The 21011-nt window shown below is 38.7% G+C and overlaps 1 protein-coding gene across 1 annotated transcript in view; it reads right to left on the bottom strand.

Annotated features, from left to right (window-relative positions):
* SIN3A (SIN3 transcription regulator family member A) overlaps positions 1-21011 on the bottom strand; it is an 80888-nt gene that overhangs the window by 37830 nt on the left and 22047 nt on the right. The window contains exons 2-9 of the mRNA XM_081091364.1: positions 17777-17997; positions 13313-13492; positions 7433-7539; positions 6534-6816; positions 5271-5522; positions 4576-4728; positions 4275-4433; positions 1729-1818 (exon numbers count right to left, since the gene is read on the bottom strand). Of these exons, the coding sequence (XP_080947490.1) occupies positions 1729-1818; positions 4275-4433; positions 4576-4728; positions 5271-5522; positions 6534-6816; positions 7433-7539; positions 13313-13492; positions 17777-17965 (1413 nt within the window). The 5' untranslated portion in view covers positions 17966-17997. The remainder of the gene's footprint in view (positions 1-1728; positions 1819-4274; positions 4434-4575; positions 4729-5270; positions 5523-6533; positions 6817-7432; positions 7540-13312; positions 13493-17776; positions 17998-21011) is intronic.

Genomic DNA, 21011 nt, shown 5'->3' with positions numbered 1-21011 from the left:
TTTCACATGTTTAAAATTTTCCATAATAAAAAATTTTTCAAAATGAGATCCTGAAGTAAGACATTTACCTTCTCATACTCTTGATTCTCCAAACCAAAATCAGAGTACTTCAAGTTTTTGTTTCCCCTCCTAACAGATGTTTACCCCAAGAATCTTGTCAACACTGTTTTGGTAATCTTAAATAGCACTTCACTGATGTACTATATACCATATTTACTTTTTATTTTTATTAGCTTTTAAACATACACAGAGTAAACAGAATACTCTAATGAACCCCATATAATCACCCTGCCTTAATGATTAATATATAGCAGTAGTTCTCAACCTTGTGGCCCTTTAAATGCAGTTCCTCATGTTGTGACCCAACCATAAAATTATTTTCGTTGCTACTTCATAACTGTAATGTTGCTACTGTTATGAATCGTAATGTAAATATCTGATATGCAGGATGGTCTTAGGCAACCCCTGTGAAAGGGTCGTTCGACTGCCAAAGGGGTTAAGAATCGCTGATATATAGTAAATTTGGTTTCATTTAAACGCATTTCCCAACCAATGAGTTTTAAAGTAAATTCCAGACATTTCATCTACACCTAACTCAGTATATATCTCCAAGAAAGAAGTAGTACTCAAAAACAACAACAGCCCTGGCCAGGATTAGAGCATCATCCTAGGTTGTGGGTTTGAGCCCTGGTAAGGGTACATGCACAAACCAACCAATGAATGTATAGATAAGCAGAACAACAAATCGATGTTTTTTTCTCCCCCCCCCCCCCGTCTAAAATCAGTAAGTGAAAAACAAACAAAACAACCACAAGATACCATTCCTCTTTCAAAACTGAACTCATTTTGCCCCCCTACCCCCACACTTTCCTTGACATTTGTTGGTTGTGACCTGAACTTCTTTATTTGCCTTAGATTAGAATCATCAAGTGCCCAGGCAGCCCTCAGAAATGATTCAAGTCAGAGTCTCGACTTTTTGCAGAACAGCTCACACAGGCACAGCAGGCTTAAGAGAGATGAGATCAAGAGGCACCAATAATGGAGATAATAAGTCGTTCGCCCTTTTGCAAAAACCCACAATTGCAAGACAGAGTAAATCACCAGCAGATCAATCCAAGCTGGCTCCCGCCAGTGAGAAGTCTGACAGTTGCCAGCCACCCTGATGAAAATAGCCTACTAATCATCAAGTTGGCTCCAAGGAGGAAGTCAAACACAGGAGAAAGGTCAAACACACACACCTAAAATACCGTTTAAACCAGTGATCACCATTTCAGGCTGTTCATTAGAATTACCTGGGGAGCTTTGAAAACTAAATCAGAATCCCCAGGAACTCTATATGTGATTCTGCAAATAAGTATCACAAGCGATTAGAAGATTACGAGTCATCTTAAGCCTTCCACAACTGGTGCACCGACACTCCCCAATGTACAGACCTGGCCACCTGCAACAGGGGGCTCCAAAAACTTTTGAGAGTATTTAATATATCATGTGTTTTATTAAAGCTGTCTTCCACCATGAAAAATGCAGTATTTTGTTGCAAACCATTTCACAAAATCAAAGTAGACAATGCTACAATTTCTCTAGCACTGAAAGGACCTATAACTTATAAACTATGTCAAATAGTAGAAAGCCCTAAACAGCTTGATGCCTCTAAAAAAAACCTTGAGGATGGTGATTTTCTTTTGGTATTAATGGCCGGTATTAAATCTAATTCATTCATTTACTCACCTTATCAAAAAATAATGATTCAGTTCCTACACCATGCTTGCTGGCATCTGCCATAGAAGAATCCTTTAGGCTGAGAAGTTTGGGTTTCTTCTGCAAAAATAGGAAAAATAGAAACATGCTAAAATTTAAAGGGTGGATGCCTCTATTATTTTCACGTGTTCAATGGTTTCCTTATTAACCAACATTGATTAATAATTTGCAACAAATGAGAGAATTCAAGTACTAACTTGCGTTACACCCTGTAAGATTTCCACCCGTCTTCTCTATTTGTTTGCCTGTCATTTTTTCCCCCAGAGGATCATTCTACTCCTCAAATATTCTCTCTACTTTTCCCATGGGCCAAAAGTATGGAGGCAGAAGAGAATGTCTGTAAATTCATGAAGAGAATATAGTATATTTTTCTAATAGAAGAAATAACTATCTTGTCAGCAATATTCATTCAGATCAATTTAAGACTGGCCTTTTAATTGTTTTTTGTTAATCCTCAATGGAGGATATTTTTTCCATTGTTTCTTAGAGAGAATGGAAGGGAAGGAGAGAAAGAGGAAGGAAAGGGGAAGGAGGGAATAGGAAGAAGAGAAGAGAGGGAGGGAAGGGGAGAGAGGGAGAGAAACATTATGCAGGCATATCAATTGGTTGCCTCCTGCATGAGCTGGGGATGGAACCTGCAATCGAGACATGTGCCCTTGACTGGAACTGAACCCACGACCCTACAGTCCAAGGCAACCCTCTCACCATTGAGCCAAACAGGCTAGGGCAAGACTGGTTTTTTAAAAGGAATTAATAGGGCATGACATAAGTATCAGGCAAAATTTACTTTTTTTAAAAAAGGAAGGAGGGCATTTGTTTTTTTAAATTGATTTTAGAGAGAGGAACAGGGAAATAAACATCATTGTAAGAGAGAAACATTGATCGGTTGCCTCCCACACTTACTCCAACAGGGGATCAAACCCACAACCTGGGTATGTTCCCTGACCGGGAATCAAATCTACCACCTTTTGTTGTATGGGACAATGCTCCAACCAACTGAGCCACCCAGCCAGGGCAAGAATTTATTTTTAAAAAGCTATATCTCAACTATCTGTGAAGAAACACACAAACTCTGGGGAAAACAGCACATTTACCTTTGTCATTCCAGAGCTCACTCACTGAGGAGCCATAGCCACTGCTCACACTGCCTAAGCCAAAAGTAGGGAAGGAATTCTAACCCCAATGTAGTGTTTCCACCTGTGGGTAATCACGTGCAGAAGACCAACTCAGAAGTGGAACAGATCTGTTGACCTGCTTGCTACTTATTTAAATAATACTCTTTATTAGAAATTCCACTAGCTTTTATTCTTTAATAAAACTGCAGAAACACCTCTCTTCCATGTTCTGTACTGCTTTAAAATTTACTAAAGCAACACACAGTCCCTACACCTAGCCCTCTCCACATCAAAGAGGAAGAGAGTGGGCTCAGCTTTCTACAGGCAGATTAGCAGTGTTTACCAAGAAGCCTTATATATAACAGGTCACTAACAGTAGTTTAAGACCTCCTTTTGCTGTAGCAGAAAACCTTACCTTGGAGATTGAGATGATACAGATAAGATCAGGCAACCCAACAAAGAACCTTGGGTACGAGAGGCCACCAGACCAAAGAGATCTCACAAAGGACAGGCACTTTACTCACAGAAGAATCTGAGACCACTGACTTATATCTGAAACAATAAGCTTAGTAATCTTTCTTAGCACAAGGCATCAAATCAGAAGAAGGGAAAATTAACATCTCAGAAACTCTTAGCAGAATACAAAAAAGAGATGACAGCTAATAACAAAGAGAGAAAAAATAAAAACTCAAAAAACCACCCTAACCAGTTTGGCTCAATGGATAGAGCGTCAGCCTGTGGACTCAAGGGTCCCAGGTTCGATTCCAGTCAAGGGCATGTACCCTGGTTGCAGGCACATCCCTAGTAGGGAGTGTGCAGGAGGCAGCTAATCGATGTTTCTCTCTCATCGATGCTTCTGGCTCTCTATCCCTCTCCCTTCCTCTCTGTAAAAGATCAATAAAATATATTAAAAAAAAAAACAAAAAACAAAAAAACCATAGTGCCCTGGCCAGTGTTCTCAATGGTTTGAGCGCCAGGCTGCTCATCAAAGGGTCTCAGATATGATTCTCAGTCAAGAGCAGGTACCTGGGTTGCAGGTTTAATCCCCAGTCCTTGTCGGGGCATGTGTGGGAGGCAACCAATGTCTCTCTCTCACATCGATGTTTCTTCCCCACTTACTCCACTATCCACTCTCTCTAAAAAAAATCAATAGAAAAAAATATCTATTCTTGGTTGAGGATTAACAACATAAAAGCATATTGATCTGAGTAATTAGTGGTATTCTAACATTTTTTGCAAAGCCAGATAAGAAGCTTTGCATTGAGTTTCTATGCCATACACCTGAATACCCAAGATCCAACTGACTACATGCTTAGGATAAAAGCACATGACCAACCCTGGGTTCCTATCCATTAGAATTGTTCCTGAAAGTCAAAATGAGCAGCTGCTGCTCATTCTCACCTTCACCGGAGGGGTGGTTCCTGTTCCAGAGTGCCTCCGGATCTGGCAGCCATTCTGGCTGGGCCTCTGTGGCTTGTTGTTCAGTTGGGGCTTCTTCACAGTGCCTCCATGGTCATTTCTCACAGAATCAACCTTCTCTGCAGTTGTTTTGCTTAAAAGCTAATTAAAACACATGAAAGAGATTAATGCTCTTATCAAAGCAAGTAAGTATCATTTAGAAAAAGTTCCCTTCTAATTCCAGCTTCCTAATTTACCTAAGAAAATAATTCTAAATAGTGTAGTTCTTCTAAATAAAACTTACCACAGAGCTGTTGGCATCTGGTAAAAACTGTCCAAACTCTGACAACAGATCTTCCTGATTTTTAAAAAGGCGAGCCACCTGGGCATAAACCTCCTGCTCAGTCAACGCTGGAGTGTAGTTTCCTCCAGCTTCCTTGGCATTTCGCTGCTCTTTCTGACAAATTGCAAATGGAAGAGATCATATTGGAGGGGTACTGATGACTCCTTTTGCACATTTTTTGAGACTTCTGACAAGGAGCTCTGTATGTCACCTACTTGGGCTACATTTGAAAAAGTCTGTACTTTTAGCAACTGTTTTGACTGCAAACTTTAAGGTGAGAAAGTGTGAAAAATGGTGGCTGACAATTCCTTTTTAAAACATATTTAAAATTAGTTTGTGAATCCGCAGAGGACCACTACCAATTGATAAACACAAAAAATTATAGAGAAATTTCTCCTTACACAAGTCATCCTATAAACTTCCCATATAAATAAGTATGCATTGCACAGAGCAGTAACTTTAAAAATGCTGACTACCTGCTATAAGGTAATTAAAGCCAAGCAATAAAATGCTTTATAAGTACTTATCATAGTTTTCAACTGGTTCATTCCCAGTAAGAATTAGGAGACACAATAATATTTATTCAACTTCTTCTTAGACTAGATGCCCTCAGAGGGTGACTTGGTTAAGACAGGAAGAAAGGGTAACTCTCTTACCTGATATGTGTGCAAAATTTCCAGGAATGCTTTATAGATGTCTGGTTGGCCCTGGAACCTGTTCTTGATCTTATTAACATAGTTGATAGCATGATTAAACTCCACAGGCTGATTGTTCTGCAAGGATGGGGCCGTTCCCAACGAGATTGTCACTGGTGTATGAGGTTGGACAGGTGGAGAGCGTGGGGATGCGTATGGTGGGAGTGGGGGGGTCTGCTGGCTGGCGGGAGTATGTGCTTGTAGTTGGGAAGGCTAAAAAGAAAAAAGTCTTTATTCTCCTCAGGAACAGATGGTTTGACATAGGAAAGTTTGAACTAAAGAGAAACAAGGTGTCTGATTAACTTATATCCTTTATTCACTCTGGCCAGGCCATTTCAGCCCAACTCAAATCACATTGGGCAGGGGTGGGAAGTGTAGAGGGCTCACAATTCTCATACAGATATTTCAGTTTCAAAATTTCTAAATACAGCCTTAAAAATAGATACAGGAAGAACTTTTCACATGCAATTTTAAGTATACTAGCTCAACAGGTGCAAGAATAGAAAAAAACTTATTCTACATGTATCTCTAGTGTCAAAAGAGACAATTTAATGTTACAGTAACTCCACATCAAAGTCTTGTACACCAGCTCTGTCCAAAAGAACTCTGATGATGGAAATGTTCTTTATTTACACTGTCCTGGATGATACCCACCAGCCACATGAGGCTACTGAGTACTTGAAACGCAGCTAGTGCAACTGAAAAACTGAATTTACTTTAATTAACTTAAATTTTTATATAGCCATATGTGGCTACTGTATCAGACAATGCAGTTTTAGATAAAGTACACCCATTATTATTATCATTGTCATCAGAATTTTCTGCTTAGCTTGATAATGGCCTAGTCTAGTAAATGGAGTAGCCTCTGTAAAATGATGACCATGTAGCCAGTAGCATAATCTGATCATAAGATGAACATTTCTGCCTGTGCTGTCAAAGTACCACTCACTACCCAAGCAAAGTTTCCACCTATTGGGGTGCTCTTGGTTCAATAAGCAGAAGTTGGGGGCAAGAGAGTCCTTGTAGGTTGTTCATGTCTTGATTTAAACAGATCTAAATATGTGGTATGTAAATGTGAACCATCTGATAGGGATATGACTACTGCACCTTCTCTGATGAAATCACTGCAATATGTCTACCTAGTCTTATATAAAGGGGAAATGTCAAAAGAGGGTGGTTTCTAGGGATGCATTTCATGTAATGCAAAGTATTCCAAGTGCTCACCTTGCTGACTTTGGCAGGTGGGGGCTGAGGAGCTGGCTGGGCAGGAGCTGGGGCTGACTGGGCTGAAGGCTGGGAAGGATGTTGGGGTGGTGGTTGAGGCTGGGGCTGGATGCCATGGGTGGGAATCTGATGGACCTGGCCAGGAGTTGTCACATTCACCATGTCATTGGTTTGCACCTCAATCTTGTAGCCAGGAGGCAAGAAGGTATTGAAGCCCATGATCAGGTCTGGGTGGCCTTTGAAGAGCTGGGACACACGACTTATCACTCCTGGAGTGTCGATGCTGATAAAAATAAATAAAATTGGCAAACTTGAGAAGCACTATAGTAAGAAAAAAAAAAATCACACTGACTACATTCTCTAGACAGGAAAATAGATAAAAATCAACCTGCATATTACAAAATTAAGAACATACAAAGAAATTTGAAATTTTAAAGACATGTGGTCACAATTTTGAACAGAATATACAGTTAGTAACAATCCTATCAAGCAGATACACAGACAGTAAATCTAAAGCTGCAATATCCAAGCAATATCCAACCTATGATACACCAGTATAAATCATCATGTATCTACATTTTCCCAATTAGTTAGCTACGCTCTTATAACAATGAACCATGCCAGAATATTTGTGTATCTTAAGTCAAAGAGCAAGTAGCCTAATCATTACCAGTCTACTCCCTTGTTTTGTGATAAAATCCTAAGAAAATTTTAGTTAAGATCTAGGGACTATAATTTTCATCAATATATCAATACATCAAATTAAAGCATCATCCCGAAAATTAAACCCCCCAAAAGGAACATCCATTATCTTTCAGAAGACAAGAATAAGCTATATCCTCCCTCCAAAATCAACATCCTAAGCACAAAGCTTGTGTACAACTACATATATCTTTTACCTCTGTGATTTAAATTCCTTCATGATGTCAAGGAAATCATTGTAGACCTGAGGCTGACTACCAAACTGCAGCTTCACCTGGTCAAGATAGGACAGTGCATCCTCCACCTGAAGCAGGTTATAAAAAGGAAATAAGCCAAGAATTATAAAAAACAAATGATTTATGCCTAAATAAAATTAACATAGTAAATGAAATAGGAATATATAGTAAAACATGAAAGTATTAAAAATTAGTATGGATATCAATAATAAAACACAAGCTTCAAATAAAAATCAAGTAGCCTTGCCTTGGATACTTTTGGAAAAAATGATTAGTGAAGCATACACATGAATATCTCATTCACTTATTTGTTCATTTATTCATCTCACAAATATCTACTAAAGCTACAACAGGCCCAAAGTGGGGTACCAATGAATCAATGACAAATAAGCCACAGTCCCTGCTCTATAGAAGTTCTCTCACATCTAGCTGGGAATCCTAACACAGTGGTATAAGGGGACAATCACTGAACACCCAGAGAGAACATGAGAAGAGCACAAAGGCTTCCCCAGGAAGTAATTTGTAAACTGAGTCTTAAAGGATGAATACAAGTTAGCAAAAGTGAAGACTCATGAGAAAGTCAGAGGAAACAACATGGGCAAAATCCCCGACAGGACACTAGTTCACTTAGAAAATTGCAAACAATTTAATTTACCTGGAGGGTTTGTGTTGAAGAGGAGGAATGGTGGCAAGAAGAGTGACAAGAGGAGACAGAAGAGGAAGCAGAACCTGATCCTAAAAGACCTTTAAAACTTGTTAGAAAGCAACTGAGATTGTTATCTGCATTTTAATGTATTCAATTTGGCTACAGTACTGAGACAAATTGGTACAAGAGCAGGATAGATTGAAAGGAGGCAGGAAAACCAGTTATGCTCCAAGGCTAACTCACATGTGAACAGTAGTTGCTCAAACTATAGTCCTGACCAAAGGAACAGGGAGAACTGAATAGATTCAAAAGTTTTTTAGGACTCAGAAATGACAGGGATTGAGGACTGACTTAATATGGGAGATAACGGAAAAGGAGGATTCACTAAATTATAAATTATTTGGGCATTTGCAAAGAGAAACAGTTTGAAGGCTAGAAAATTATAAGTCTGATTTAGAACAACTTACTTTTTAGTTACTCAGGAGATATCCAAGGAAATTACCTACTAGGTGCTTCCTATCTACTCTGGGATTATTTTAAATTACACAAAATATCAAGTTTAGGAAAGTTTCAAAAATAAACTGATTTGATAAACTCTACTTGTGATAAATATTGTGAAATAGAACATTTATGTTCAAATAAAGCATTAAGTGACATCTCAAGAGTTGCCCAAACTTCCAAAATGGCCATAGTTAATCAGTGTATTTCAGTGTTGCTAGAGCACAGATTATATGCTTGGTTGATATGCACTCACTTGATGGCTGGTTTTTCTTTACAAATAGCATGACAATTTCTATTGAAACTCAATAAACTAATTCATATTCAGAACTTTCCATATTGAAATGTTTCATTAATGACAAATGACAAATGAAATTGATGGAACATAAAACTCATTAAGTTTGCAGAAGGAACAAAGACTTTGGAAGATATTTTAAAATAGCGTTCACAATCATACGACAAAGGAGGAGTTATCAAAAATAAACACCAAAAAAATTAAAGTTAAAAAATAAATAAACAAGCATTACAACAGAGAGAAAAAGTGCAGAAACCCAAAGGAAAGAAATTATACATGATGTGTTTATGTTTGGAAGAAAAGGTATAGGTCCTAGTAAACCCCTATTTAAAAATTAGTTATAAAATAACACTATGTTTAAAAAAAATAGCTTTGACACCACATTATGAGATAACTGCATGTAAAGAGTGTGGAAATTCTCTCATTATCTAAAGTATAGTTCAAAAGCAAGTATGCAGTTCTAGAAACCACAACTTAAAAAAAAACACACATTTGGAACTAGTCATTTAGAAGCTACTCATTTAAGGGGGCACTAGACAGGAGACTCTTAAGACTCTGCTGACGCATTTTCCTGATTCACTTCAATAGGCATTTATTAAGGTTCCTAACGTTCTGAAGTTCATAAGTTCATTGGGAGGGGAGAAAACACAAGCTGTATAGAGAGCTCACTAAATATGTGCCAAATATCAATAAGTAACTAAAGTACACCCAGCAAGCCTCAAATTATTCAAATGTTCCATCAATATGCCAAAGACAAAAAAGTATAGACAGTGTTGGTGCTTGAAATAGCCTACATTGCCCTAGCCGGTTTGGCTCAGCAGATAGAGCGACGGTCTGTGAACCGAAGGGTCTCAGGTTCGATTCCTCCGGTCAAGGGCACATACCTCGGTTGCAGGCTCCTCCTGTCTGGGGCTCGTGCAGGAGGCAACCAATCTGTGTTTCTCTCACATCGATATTTCTCTCTGTCTTTCCCTCTCTCTTCCACTCTCTCTAAAAAATCAATAGAAAAATATCCTCAGGTGAGGATTAAAAAAAATAATAAAATAATAAAAAAAGAAAAACAAACTACTTTAAAAATGTTTAAAATAATTAATAAAAAGAAATAGCCTATGCATTCTTACTGGACACTTCCTTATTACAGAATATAAACTGTTTACTGAAGTGGATTCAAATGCTCATAAAGTTTTTTAAAACTAATCAAAAAATGGCAGGCAATGTGAGAATACTGAATGAAATTACATGAAGGGGCAAAGGATCTAAATAGACACCTTTCAAAAGAGGACATTCAGAAAGCCAAGAGACATATGAAAACATGCTCAAAGTCACTAATCATCCAAGAGATGCAAATCAAAACAACAATGAGGTACCATCTCACACCTGTCAGAATGGCTATCATCAACAAATCAACAAACAACAAGTGCTGGAGAGGATGTGGAGAAAAAGGAACACTCGTGCACTGCTGGTGGGAATGCAGACTGCTGCAGCCACTATGGAAGACAGTATGGAGTTTCCTCAAAAAACTGAAAATGGAACTCCCATTTGACCCTGTGATCCCACTTCTAGGAATATATCCCAAGAAACCAGAAACACCAATCAGAAAGGATATATACACCCCTATGTTCATAGCAGCACAATTCACCATAGCTAAGATCTGGAAATAGCCTAAGTGCCCATCAGTAGATGAATAGATTAGAAAACTGTGGTATATCTACACGATGGAATACTATGCTGCTGTAAAAAAGAAGGAACTCTTACCGTTTGCAACGGCATGGATGGAACTGGAGAGCATTATGCTAAGTGAAATAAGCCAGTCAATGAAGGAAAAATACCATATGATCTCACTCATTCATGGATAATAAAGACCATTATAAAATTATGAACAATAATATATACAGAGGCAGAGCTGCCTCAAACAGACTGTCAAACTGCAGCGGGAAGGCCGGGGAGGGTTGGGGGGCAGGAGGGAGGAGGGTAAGAGATCAACTGAAGGACTTGTATGCATACATATAAGCATAACCAATGAACGTAAGACACCGGGGGGTAGGGGAGGCCAGGGGATTGTCAAGGGCGGGGGAAAAAAAGGACACATATGTAATACCCTTTGTAATACTTTAAGCAATAAAACAATTTAAAAAAAAAAAGAAATTACATGAAGGCACAAGAACGCATTTTACCTCTCATTAGAAAGAAAATGCAACAAGTTACTGCGTTTAGGAATCCCACTCAAGAGCATGTAGGGGGTGGGGGTAAATGGTGACAGGTGAAGATTTGATTTTGAGTGGTGGGTACACAGTGTAATATATAAATCTTGTAACATAGGAACCCACACCTGAAACCTATATGCTCATGTTGACCAATGTCACCCCAATAAATTTAATTTAAAAATACAAAAGTTAAAATAAAATAAAAAGGGAGGTAAATAAAAAAGCTTGTGACTAAAAAAAAAAGAACAAAAGTCCTAACTCGACCCATGACTCTAAAACCCTTTATAGTTTCTGTAAAATGGATAAAGCACAGTCTACTTATACCCCAGTGAGGAAGGTAAAATAGATGTTGTGCTTTGATAGAGCTGGCTGACAAAAGCTATAAAAATAAATACATTCTCGTTAGCCTAATAGCAAGTTTATAAGCTCTTTTGCAACATTAGGTATTAACTGCTGGAATTAAGTCACATCAAACCAACTTTTACCAAAATATTTTTAGAGCTTGGTGAAGTGCTAAGTATAGTAATAATACATTTTGGTACACAGACATCACTCTATAAGCAGAGAGTTAAAATGTTATAAGGAAAACAACAATATAGCTAATACATATTTCCCCCAAAGACAGAGCCCAGAGTGAAGTTTCAGGCCCATAAATAATTTGTACTCTTTTTAAAGACTATGCTTATATACAGTCAACTCTTCATTATTTAAGGTAATAAATACAGAAAATGAAAATTTTATAAAAACCTTCTATACAGCTCAGCATTAGTGTGCTTTATATTTATGTAGCATTTACTTTCCTTAGGCCAATATTAAACACTAGAGGCCCGGTGCATGAAATTTGTGCACTTGGGGGGAGGGGAGAGTTCCTCAGCCCAGCCTACACCCTCTTGCTGTCAAGAAGCCCTCTGGGGATGTCTGACTGACGGCTTAGACCTGCTCCCCACAGGCCTAAGCCGTCAGTTGGACATCCTTAGCACTGCTGCGGAGGCGGGAGAGGCTTCTGCCACCACCGATGTGCTCGCCAGCCGTGCGCCCGGCTTCTGGCTGAACAGCACCCCCGTGGGAGCACACTGACCACCAGGGGGCAGCTCCTGCATTGAGTGGGATTGGGCCAAAACCAGCTCTCCGACATCCCCCGAGGTGTTCCGGATTGCGAGAGGGCTCCAGGGTGTGTCCAGCCCATCTCAGTCCCCAGCAGAAGCTAACCTACCAGTCAGAGCATCTGCCTCCTATCGTCAGTGCATGTCATAGCAACTGGTCGACCAGTCAACTATCTGCCCCCTGGTGGTCAGTGCATGTCACAGTGAGTGGTTGAACAGCCTTAACATATCATTAGCATATTACGCTTTGATTGGTTGAACAGATGACTGGACACTTAGCATATTAGGCTTTTACTATTTAAGAAGTTCCTGAGAACCCAAACCAAGGAGAACAGGATCAAGGTGAACTTGACTAAGTATCAAGGAAAAGAAGGCTGAGATATTTGCTAAACATAATGAATCCTTCAAGGGTATATTATACATTCCTACCTGCAAGCTACTTAATAGAATTAGGCTGATTGGACCAAATAAACATCCAACATCTTTCTTTTCTCTTTATAGTTCTTTAATTTTATATTTCCTGCACTCAAGTTTAAGCTTTATATTAATGTAAAAAGAAAAAAACTGAAATCTGGAACATTTGCGGCAACAATCACACACATTCTAAAAAATAATACTCAAGCAGAGAGTGAAAATTAGCTGAGAACACAAACTTCACTTCTCCACAGATGCCTCATGAATTTCAAAGCACTGAAAACCTATGGCACATACCCTGGCCAATGGGGTGTCTCAGTTGGTTGGACCTCATCCCACACACTGAAAGATTGCTGGTTGATTCTGGGTTAGGGCCCATGCCCAGGTTGTAGGTTCGATCTTTGGTAGGGGGCATGCAGCAGGTAGCCAACCGATGTTTCCCTCTCACATGGATATTTCTCTCTCTCTCCCTCCCTTTCTCTCTAAAAAGCAATAAAAATATATTTTTTTTTAAAAAAAACTAAGTTCAAAATGAGACTTCCAAAAAATGGACTTTGTTGATTTCCTATGAAAATGGCCCCTCAATCCTGATCTGAGTGCCATGCATTCATAAATTCCAGAAATGTTTGTTGCCTGCTATGAGAGAAACTTTTTGATGGAAGGAAAAGAGCTGAATATCACCTTGAGCCTCTGAAACTGCTGCTGTCCCTGCACTGGTGCAACTGGTGGGCCTGGATGAGCATGACTCTGGACCACCTGGCCTCCGTGGGGCTGCACAGCTGTTGGGTGATGATGGCTGCTATGAACCGCTGCTATGGTGGGTCCATGACTGCCACCAGAGCCCTGTGGCACAGCTGAAACCTGGGGTGGACAAAGAGATACAGGAAAGGTCAAGGCTTATGTATTCTTGCCCAAATGTGTTTAAAGAACATACATACACAAAGATAACTAGAAACTCAAATTTTCCACAAGATGAAATTGGTGAAATAAATTATAGCACGCTCATTATAAAATCCTATGCATTCTGTTATGTATTACATAGCTCAGTACTTCTCAAACTATCTGTGGTTAAGAACCAGTTTTCCTTTTTTCTTAAATTATAATCCATCATGGGCTGCTACTTTTATAAAATACAGTAAAAATGGCCCTGGCCGGCATTGCCTGCTGGTTAGAGCATCGGCCTGTGCTCCGGAGGGTTGCGGGTTTGATTCCTGGTCAGGGGCACGTACATACCTGGGTTGCAGGTCCAATCCCTGCCCCTAGTCAGGGCATGTGTGGGAGGCAACCAATCAATGTGTCTCTGTTACATGGATTTTCTCCCTGCCAACCCCTTCCACTCTCTCTCTAAAAATCAAGGGAAAAATATCCTCACTCCTCAGGTGAGGATTAAAAATAAGTAAGTAAATAATACATAATAAAAAATAAAGTAAAAATGGATTACCAGAAAAGTGAAATAAAAAATACATCAGCCCACAATTTTCACTATTGGATTTTACAGATATAAAACTACAATGTCTAGTTGCTATAAAAGTTTCTAAACACTAAATTTCTACTTACACAGGAGCTGCCCCCAGGCCGCAGGCCCTGATTGCCCAATCAGGGCCTGCTGGCCAACCTCTTGGTCCCTTCCCCTGGCTGGCAGGCTCTGATCGCCCGATAGAGTATGGGTAACTGGGGGTGGGTGGCAGTGGACGCGGGCAGCGTCAGGCCAAGGTGGATGTGAGTGAGTGCGGCCCAATTGCCTGCCGGTCACCCCACACACAGAGGGCGACCAGTGTTGGCTGCAGGCAGCCAGGGAAGATTGGCCCTGATCGCAGGCCAGGCCTAGGGACCCTACCCGTGCACGAATTTCATGCACCACGCCTCTAGTATTTTATAACATTAAAAAAATGTTCACAATCTTGTAGAGGATAAAAGAAATCAAATATATGGTGACAAAAGATTTGACTTTGGATGATGGCCACACAATGCAATATACAGATGATGTATCATAGAATTGTATAGCTGACTCCTATATAATGTAATTAGCCAATGTTACCTCAATAAATTTAATTAAAAAGAAAAAAATGTTCACAATCCATAAGTTGAATGTATTTGTGTTCCCATTTCCAATATGAATTTAAACTTTTAAATAATTTTATAAAGCACATTACAAAGCAGTATATAAAATACAATAAAAAGATTTTAAACCCTAGACAACAAATATACATCAAAATGTTAGCATTTTATCTTGTGGTGTGGGGTTAGAAACGAATTTTACTTTGTTTTATTTTTCTTATCCTTATTTGCTTCTAAAATAAACAAAATTTTTTTCTAAATTGTTGGTTTGACCTCAGACATCTTTCTTTTCTATTTTCTCATGCACATTCATTCTCTTTCTCTCATTCTCTTATAAGTTTAGGGGGACATACAAGCACAAGCCGCTTTCCTCCCATTTCTATTACAAGTAATGCTATGTAACATTTACAAAACTTTTAAAAGTTTTCCTATTTCAGAACTGTTACTACAGACGACAACTAAAGACAAATATACCTGATTTGCCACATCTTCAAAATAAGGAAAGTAAGGAAAACAAGCAACTTTTTTTCTTCCAAGTCCTAAACTTAAAGATTTGATCTGTAGCAGTCCTCTGTACATGAAACTTTCTCTAAACAATGTTAAGTTGTGTCCTACAACTAATGAGAAGATATTTGTGGGTTTTTTCCAGATTCCCCACAAATTTATAAAGATTAACCTGGGTAGAAATAATACAAATCCATAGAAATAATACAATATAACATTAGGAGTAAAAAAAAAAATACTTAAGACAATTCTAAAAGCTCTAATATATATCTCACATGTTATTATTTTGAGCTTCTAATTCCAATATGAATAAATTGGACAGGTTTAGTTTATAATTCTTTGAGATGGCTGGTTTTATATGAACACATTATAGTTTCTAGTATAAAAACAGATATAACATTATCTCAAGTGTAGGAAACAATCATGAACCTGTTCAGATAAAAATAATCAGCCAAGGAAAAAAAGCAACCGTTTTTTCTTCCAAGTCCTAACTTAAAGATTTGATCTGTAGCAGTCATTTGATCTGTACATGAAGTATATAAAGGAATTATACTGCTTCAAGGGGGACTCCTGAGAAAGAGTGGCACACCTAAGGAATCATCATATCCTACTTGACCTGGTTTCTTTCTTTTTTGATTGCTTTCTTGTAACTCCAGAATCTGACACAACTGTCAAACTGTTCTCAAGGAAAATTATACCAATTTATATTCCCAGCACCAGTCATAGCTTTTATTTTTTAAAATATATTTTTTATTTCAGAGAGAAAGGGAGAGGGGGAGAGAGATAGAAACATCAATGATGAGAGAGAATCATTGATCAGCTGTTTCCCGCATGCCCCCCACTAGGGATTGAGCCCACAACCTGGGCATTGTGCCCATGACCAGAATCCAACCCAGGACCCTTCAGTCTACAGGCCAACACTCTATCCACTGAGCCAAACCAGTTAGGGCACTAGTCATATCTTTTAAAAGTCACTAACAAGTTAGGTTGAAGAAGGCCTCTCCAGACCAGTTAAATAAGTTATGATTCAGATGACCTGGGATGGAATATTTACTATGCAGTAATTCTTTAAAAAAATTACTTGGATCTCTACATATATTCAAGTGGAAAGTTGTCTACTATATAATAAGTGAAAAGAGCAAAGACCAGAACAGTATATACTGTATGATCCAAATTATGTAAAAAGAGAAGTGTATCTAGATAGGTAGGCAAGTAAATATAGATATGTTTGTATATGCATACAAAATGCTGGAAACCCAAGAAATACACCAGTGAGATAAAGTCGAGGGGTAATTAGAAAAGGTAATTATATCTTTTTTTTTTGTAATGATGATATTTACTTTCCTAATTTAAAAAGATAAAAAAATTAAATTTCTTCTTTTTTCGCAAAATAGATCAAGTTGGTCAGGATGTAAAAAATAGGAATATACAATGTTGGTGGAAATATAAATTGGTACAATTTTGAAAGCCAATCTGACATCACCTGCTAAAGTGAAGATGTGCACACCCTAGGACTCAGCAATCCCTCTCCTATATACTAGAGCAACTCTTCCTCATGTGCCCTCTCACCTGCTGAATGGTCTGCAAGAAGATAAAAAGTTTGCACCAAAATGTAAACCAACTGCTTCTCTAATAAGTACACTAATTAATTCAGCTGCCTTTTTTTACTCAAGCAAGACTCTCTTGATAAAAGTAGTGTGTTCTCTTAGATTCTGGTAAAAGTTTACTTTGTCACAGGGTCACCACTATTGAATACCACTGCACTAGAGAGCCACCTAGGACATTCACAGTAGCGCCTTTATAAAAAAGCATAAATCTGGAAACAAACTGTCCACTAATAGAATAAACTGGATATATTCATATAATTCATAACAGGGTGACAAATGACTCAATTACTCATAAAAATATGGCTATGTCTTGGGAATCACACCGAGTGAAAAAAAGCGCCAAAGAAGAAAATATTAATGTTTTCATTTATATAAAGGTTAAAAAATACCCAAACCAAACAATTTTAGTGTCTAAATGTATAAACAAAATGACTTTAAAAAAAAAAAAATAAAGCCGAGGAAATGATAAATGCAAACGAAGTTCAGATCAGTGACTACCTCTGAAGTGATGAAAAAGGAAAAGGGTTCAGGAAAGAATAAACAGTGAACACCAAGGTCATAACAACCTTCTTCTTTATAAACTTACGTGGTGAGTACACAACTGTACATTATTTTCATTCATTTTATAACTTACACATCTCATAAATATTTTATATCTCACTGAATGCTTAATAAAAACTTCTAACTGGCCAGCCAGTGTGGATCAGTGGTTGAGCATTGACCTATCAACCAGGAGGTCACGGTTAAATTCCCAGTCACGGCACATGCCCGGATTGTGGGCTCATTCCCCAGTAAGGGGCATGCAGGAGGCAGCTGATCAAGGATTCTCTCTGATCACTGATGTTTCTATCTCTCTCCCTCTCCTTTCCTCTCTCTGAAATTAATAAAAACATATTTCTTAAAAACAAACAAAAACTTCTAACTGGATAAAACCATCATACTGGCCTTGGCGCAGTGCCTTGCAGTGTAAGCTCACCTGATAACTGGGAGTGACGGAGTACTGAATGCCCGTGGCTGACTGCATGGTCTCGGCCACAGCTTCATACACAGGAGGGGCGGGGGCAAGCACTCGGTGCTGATGAGGAAAAGCCTCTGTGTTACCAGGGATCCGCCGCTGCTGAGCCGCATACACTGGTGATTCTTGGTCATCCAAACGTCGCTTCATTCTGCATTCATGCTCAGGGATGCACTAATAACCTGCAGAAACCACAAGTACAACATATACACCAATTCATGCTCCATACCACATGTACAATTTTGGACCAGTCCCCAGATTTAATATAAGCTCCTCCCTTTTGAACCAATTATCTATTTCATCCTAGGGATGATCACTGGGTAGTGTAAGTACATGCTTGTGCACAGACACCCCACATCAATAGGTTATAATAACGGAAAGAAAAAATATAAATAATAATAATTTAAATTAGTTTGGTACTGTGCAGTTGAAAAATAACCTCCAATTTAAAAACACAAATATAGCCCTAGTCAGTTTGGCTCAGTGAATAGAGCACCGGCCTGCGGACCAAAGGGTCCCAGGTTCAAGGGCACAACAGGAGGCAACCAATCGATGTAATCGATGTATTTCTCTCACATCGATATTTCTCTCTGTCTTTCCCTCTCTCTTCTATTCTCCCTAAAAATCAATGGAAAAATATCCTCGGGTGAGGATTAACAACAACAACAACAACAAAGACCCTCCACAAAATAAAAACACAAATATACCTTTTTATTCTCTAGCTTTCTCTTCAAATGCAATCATTCCTAATACTGTGAATTACTTACTCACATACTACAAAAACTCCTAACTCCTCTCAAAACCTAGTACTATAACTGTGGTCTAATTTTCAAAATATCAATTGCTTCAACAACTACATAGTACCATGAAAAGAGTACTGAGCCAGGACTCATGGACTTATGGTCCTAGACTTGCCAATATAAGTTGTTTCAATAAGTTTCTCATTTCATGTGAGTTTGTTTCTGCAACTATAAAATAAGAAAGTTGAAATAGGTAATTCCTAAGGTTTCTTCTGACTCTAACATTCTTTTTTAAATCTATCGATCAATCTACCTATATTTTAAAATATATTTTTATTGACCTAAAGAGGAAGAGATAGAAACATCAATGATGACAATCATCCATCGGATGCCTCCTGCATGCCCCCTACTGGGGATCAAGCCCCAAACCCGGTCATATGTCCTGACAGGGAATCAAACTAGTGACCTCCTGGTTCAGTTTGATGCTCAACCACTGAACCACACTGGCCAGGCTGACTCTAACATTCTTGAACACTAAGGAGGTTCCAGAATCCCTTAATTTTTCTCTTTATTTTTTCCATCAATATTTATCCCCCCATACCTTAATTTAATAATCCCTCTGTGGGAGGTGGGAGGATACTTTCTTACAGGACACAAAAGTTTAGTAACACTGGCTAGGAATCTGGTTGGGTCTTTTCAGAGGTATTCCAACACAGTATCACTAACAAAAGCATATCTATAAGAATACTCCAAGTCTGGCTGGGTAGCTCAGTTGGTTAGAGTAGGCCAGTGATGGCGAACCTTTTGAGCTTGGCGGGTCAGCATTTTGAAAAACAATAACTTAACTCTGGTGCCATGTCACATATAGAAATTTTTTGATATTTGCAACCATAGTAAAACAAAGACTTACATTTTTGATATTTATTTTATATATTTAAATGCCATTTAACAAAGGAAAATCAACCAAAAAAATGAGTTCGCGTGTCACCTCTGACACGCGTGTCATAAGTTTGCCATCACTGGAGTATGCCCTAATATGCCAAGGTTGCAGGTTCAATCTCTGGGCAGGGCACACACAAGAAATCAACCAATGGCCCAGGCTGGTGTTTTTCAGTGATTAGAGCTTTTAGTGTGGGCACCGAAGGTTCATGGATTTGATTCCCTGTACCGGTTGGGGCGTGTGGCGGAGGCAACCAATCGATTTGCCTCTTTCACATTGATGTTTCTTTCTCTCTTTCTTTCCTTCCCTTCCTCCCTTCTATTCTTTCTAAAAATCAATGGAAAAAATATCCTAGGGTGAGGATTAACAACAATAACTACAACAAAAATCAACCAATGAATGCATAAATACGTATAACAACAAAGTGATGTTTCTCTCAAATCAATAAATTAAAAAAAAAAATTATAAAGAATGCTCTAGCCCTAAATGGTTTGGCTCAGTGGAGAGAGAGAGTTGGCCCACAGACTGAAGGGTCTGGGATTTGATTCCAGTCAAGAGCATGTACCTTGGTTGCGGGCTTGATGCCCAGTAGGGGTTGTGCAGGAGGCAGCTCATGTTTCTTTCTTTCAATGTTTCTAACTCTCTAACACTCTCCCGTCCTCTCTGTAAAAATCAATAAAATATATTTAAAAAAACAAAACAAAAAGAATGCTCCAGCCATCAAAAGACAAAATGGGGCCAAGTCCCAACTACTTTTTCAATCACAAAAAAATACCTTTAAAAAGACACTACTCCTGCCCTGGCCGGTTTTGCTCAGTGGATAGAGCCTCGACCTGCGGACCAAGTTCGATTCCAGTAAAGGGCACATGCCCGGGTTGTGGGTTCAATCCCCAGTGGGGAGCGTGCAGGAGGCAGCCAATCAATGATTCTCTCTCATCACTGATGTTTCTATTTCTCTCTCCCTCTTCCTTCCTCTCTGAAATAAATAATTTTTTTTTAAAAAAAAGATACCACTCCTGTGGTAAGAAGATAAAAAATACAGTAATTGTAGATCTCACAAACCACCACCTCCATCTGAAGCAAGGCTCTTTTTAAATTAGAAAATAAAAAAAGGAGCCTCTACCTAATTTTATAAATCACCCTTCCCTCTTCCTCACAAAGCCTCCCCAGGGTCACTTCATATCTTCTCTGTCCTCACTAACATCTTCACCCTGCCTGTCACTCTAACCCTCTGCCTTAAAATAGGGTCTGGTTTTTCTGACACCTCACAACCTACCTTAGCCCTGACACAGTAGCACAATTGTTTCATTTGCAACACTCTAACCACTGAACCAAACTGGCTAGGGCTGCAAGCTGGCCATTTAATATTATCTTTCTGTAAATCTCAACACAAATAACCTCTTTCTGTTGACTCTAACTTTAGAAAAAAGGACTAAGTCTTCAAAACTTATGTATGATAATACGTTGAATTCAATTAACTTAGAGTTGAAAACAGTGCTGACATGCTGAAGGAAAA

Source organism: Myotis nattereri, assembly GCF_964212035.1.
Source record: "Myotis nattereri genome assembly, chromosome: 1".
Taxonomy (NCBI): domain Eukaryota; kingdom Metazoa; phylum Chordata; class Mammalia; order Chiroptera; family Vespertilionidae; genus Myotis; species Myotis nattereri.
This window is presented reverse-complemented; position numbering and strand designations above follow the sequence as displayed.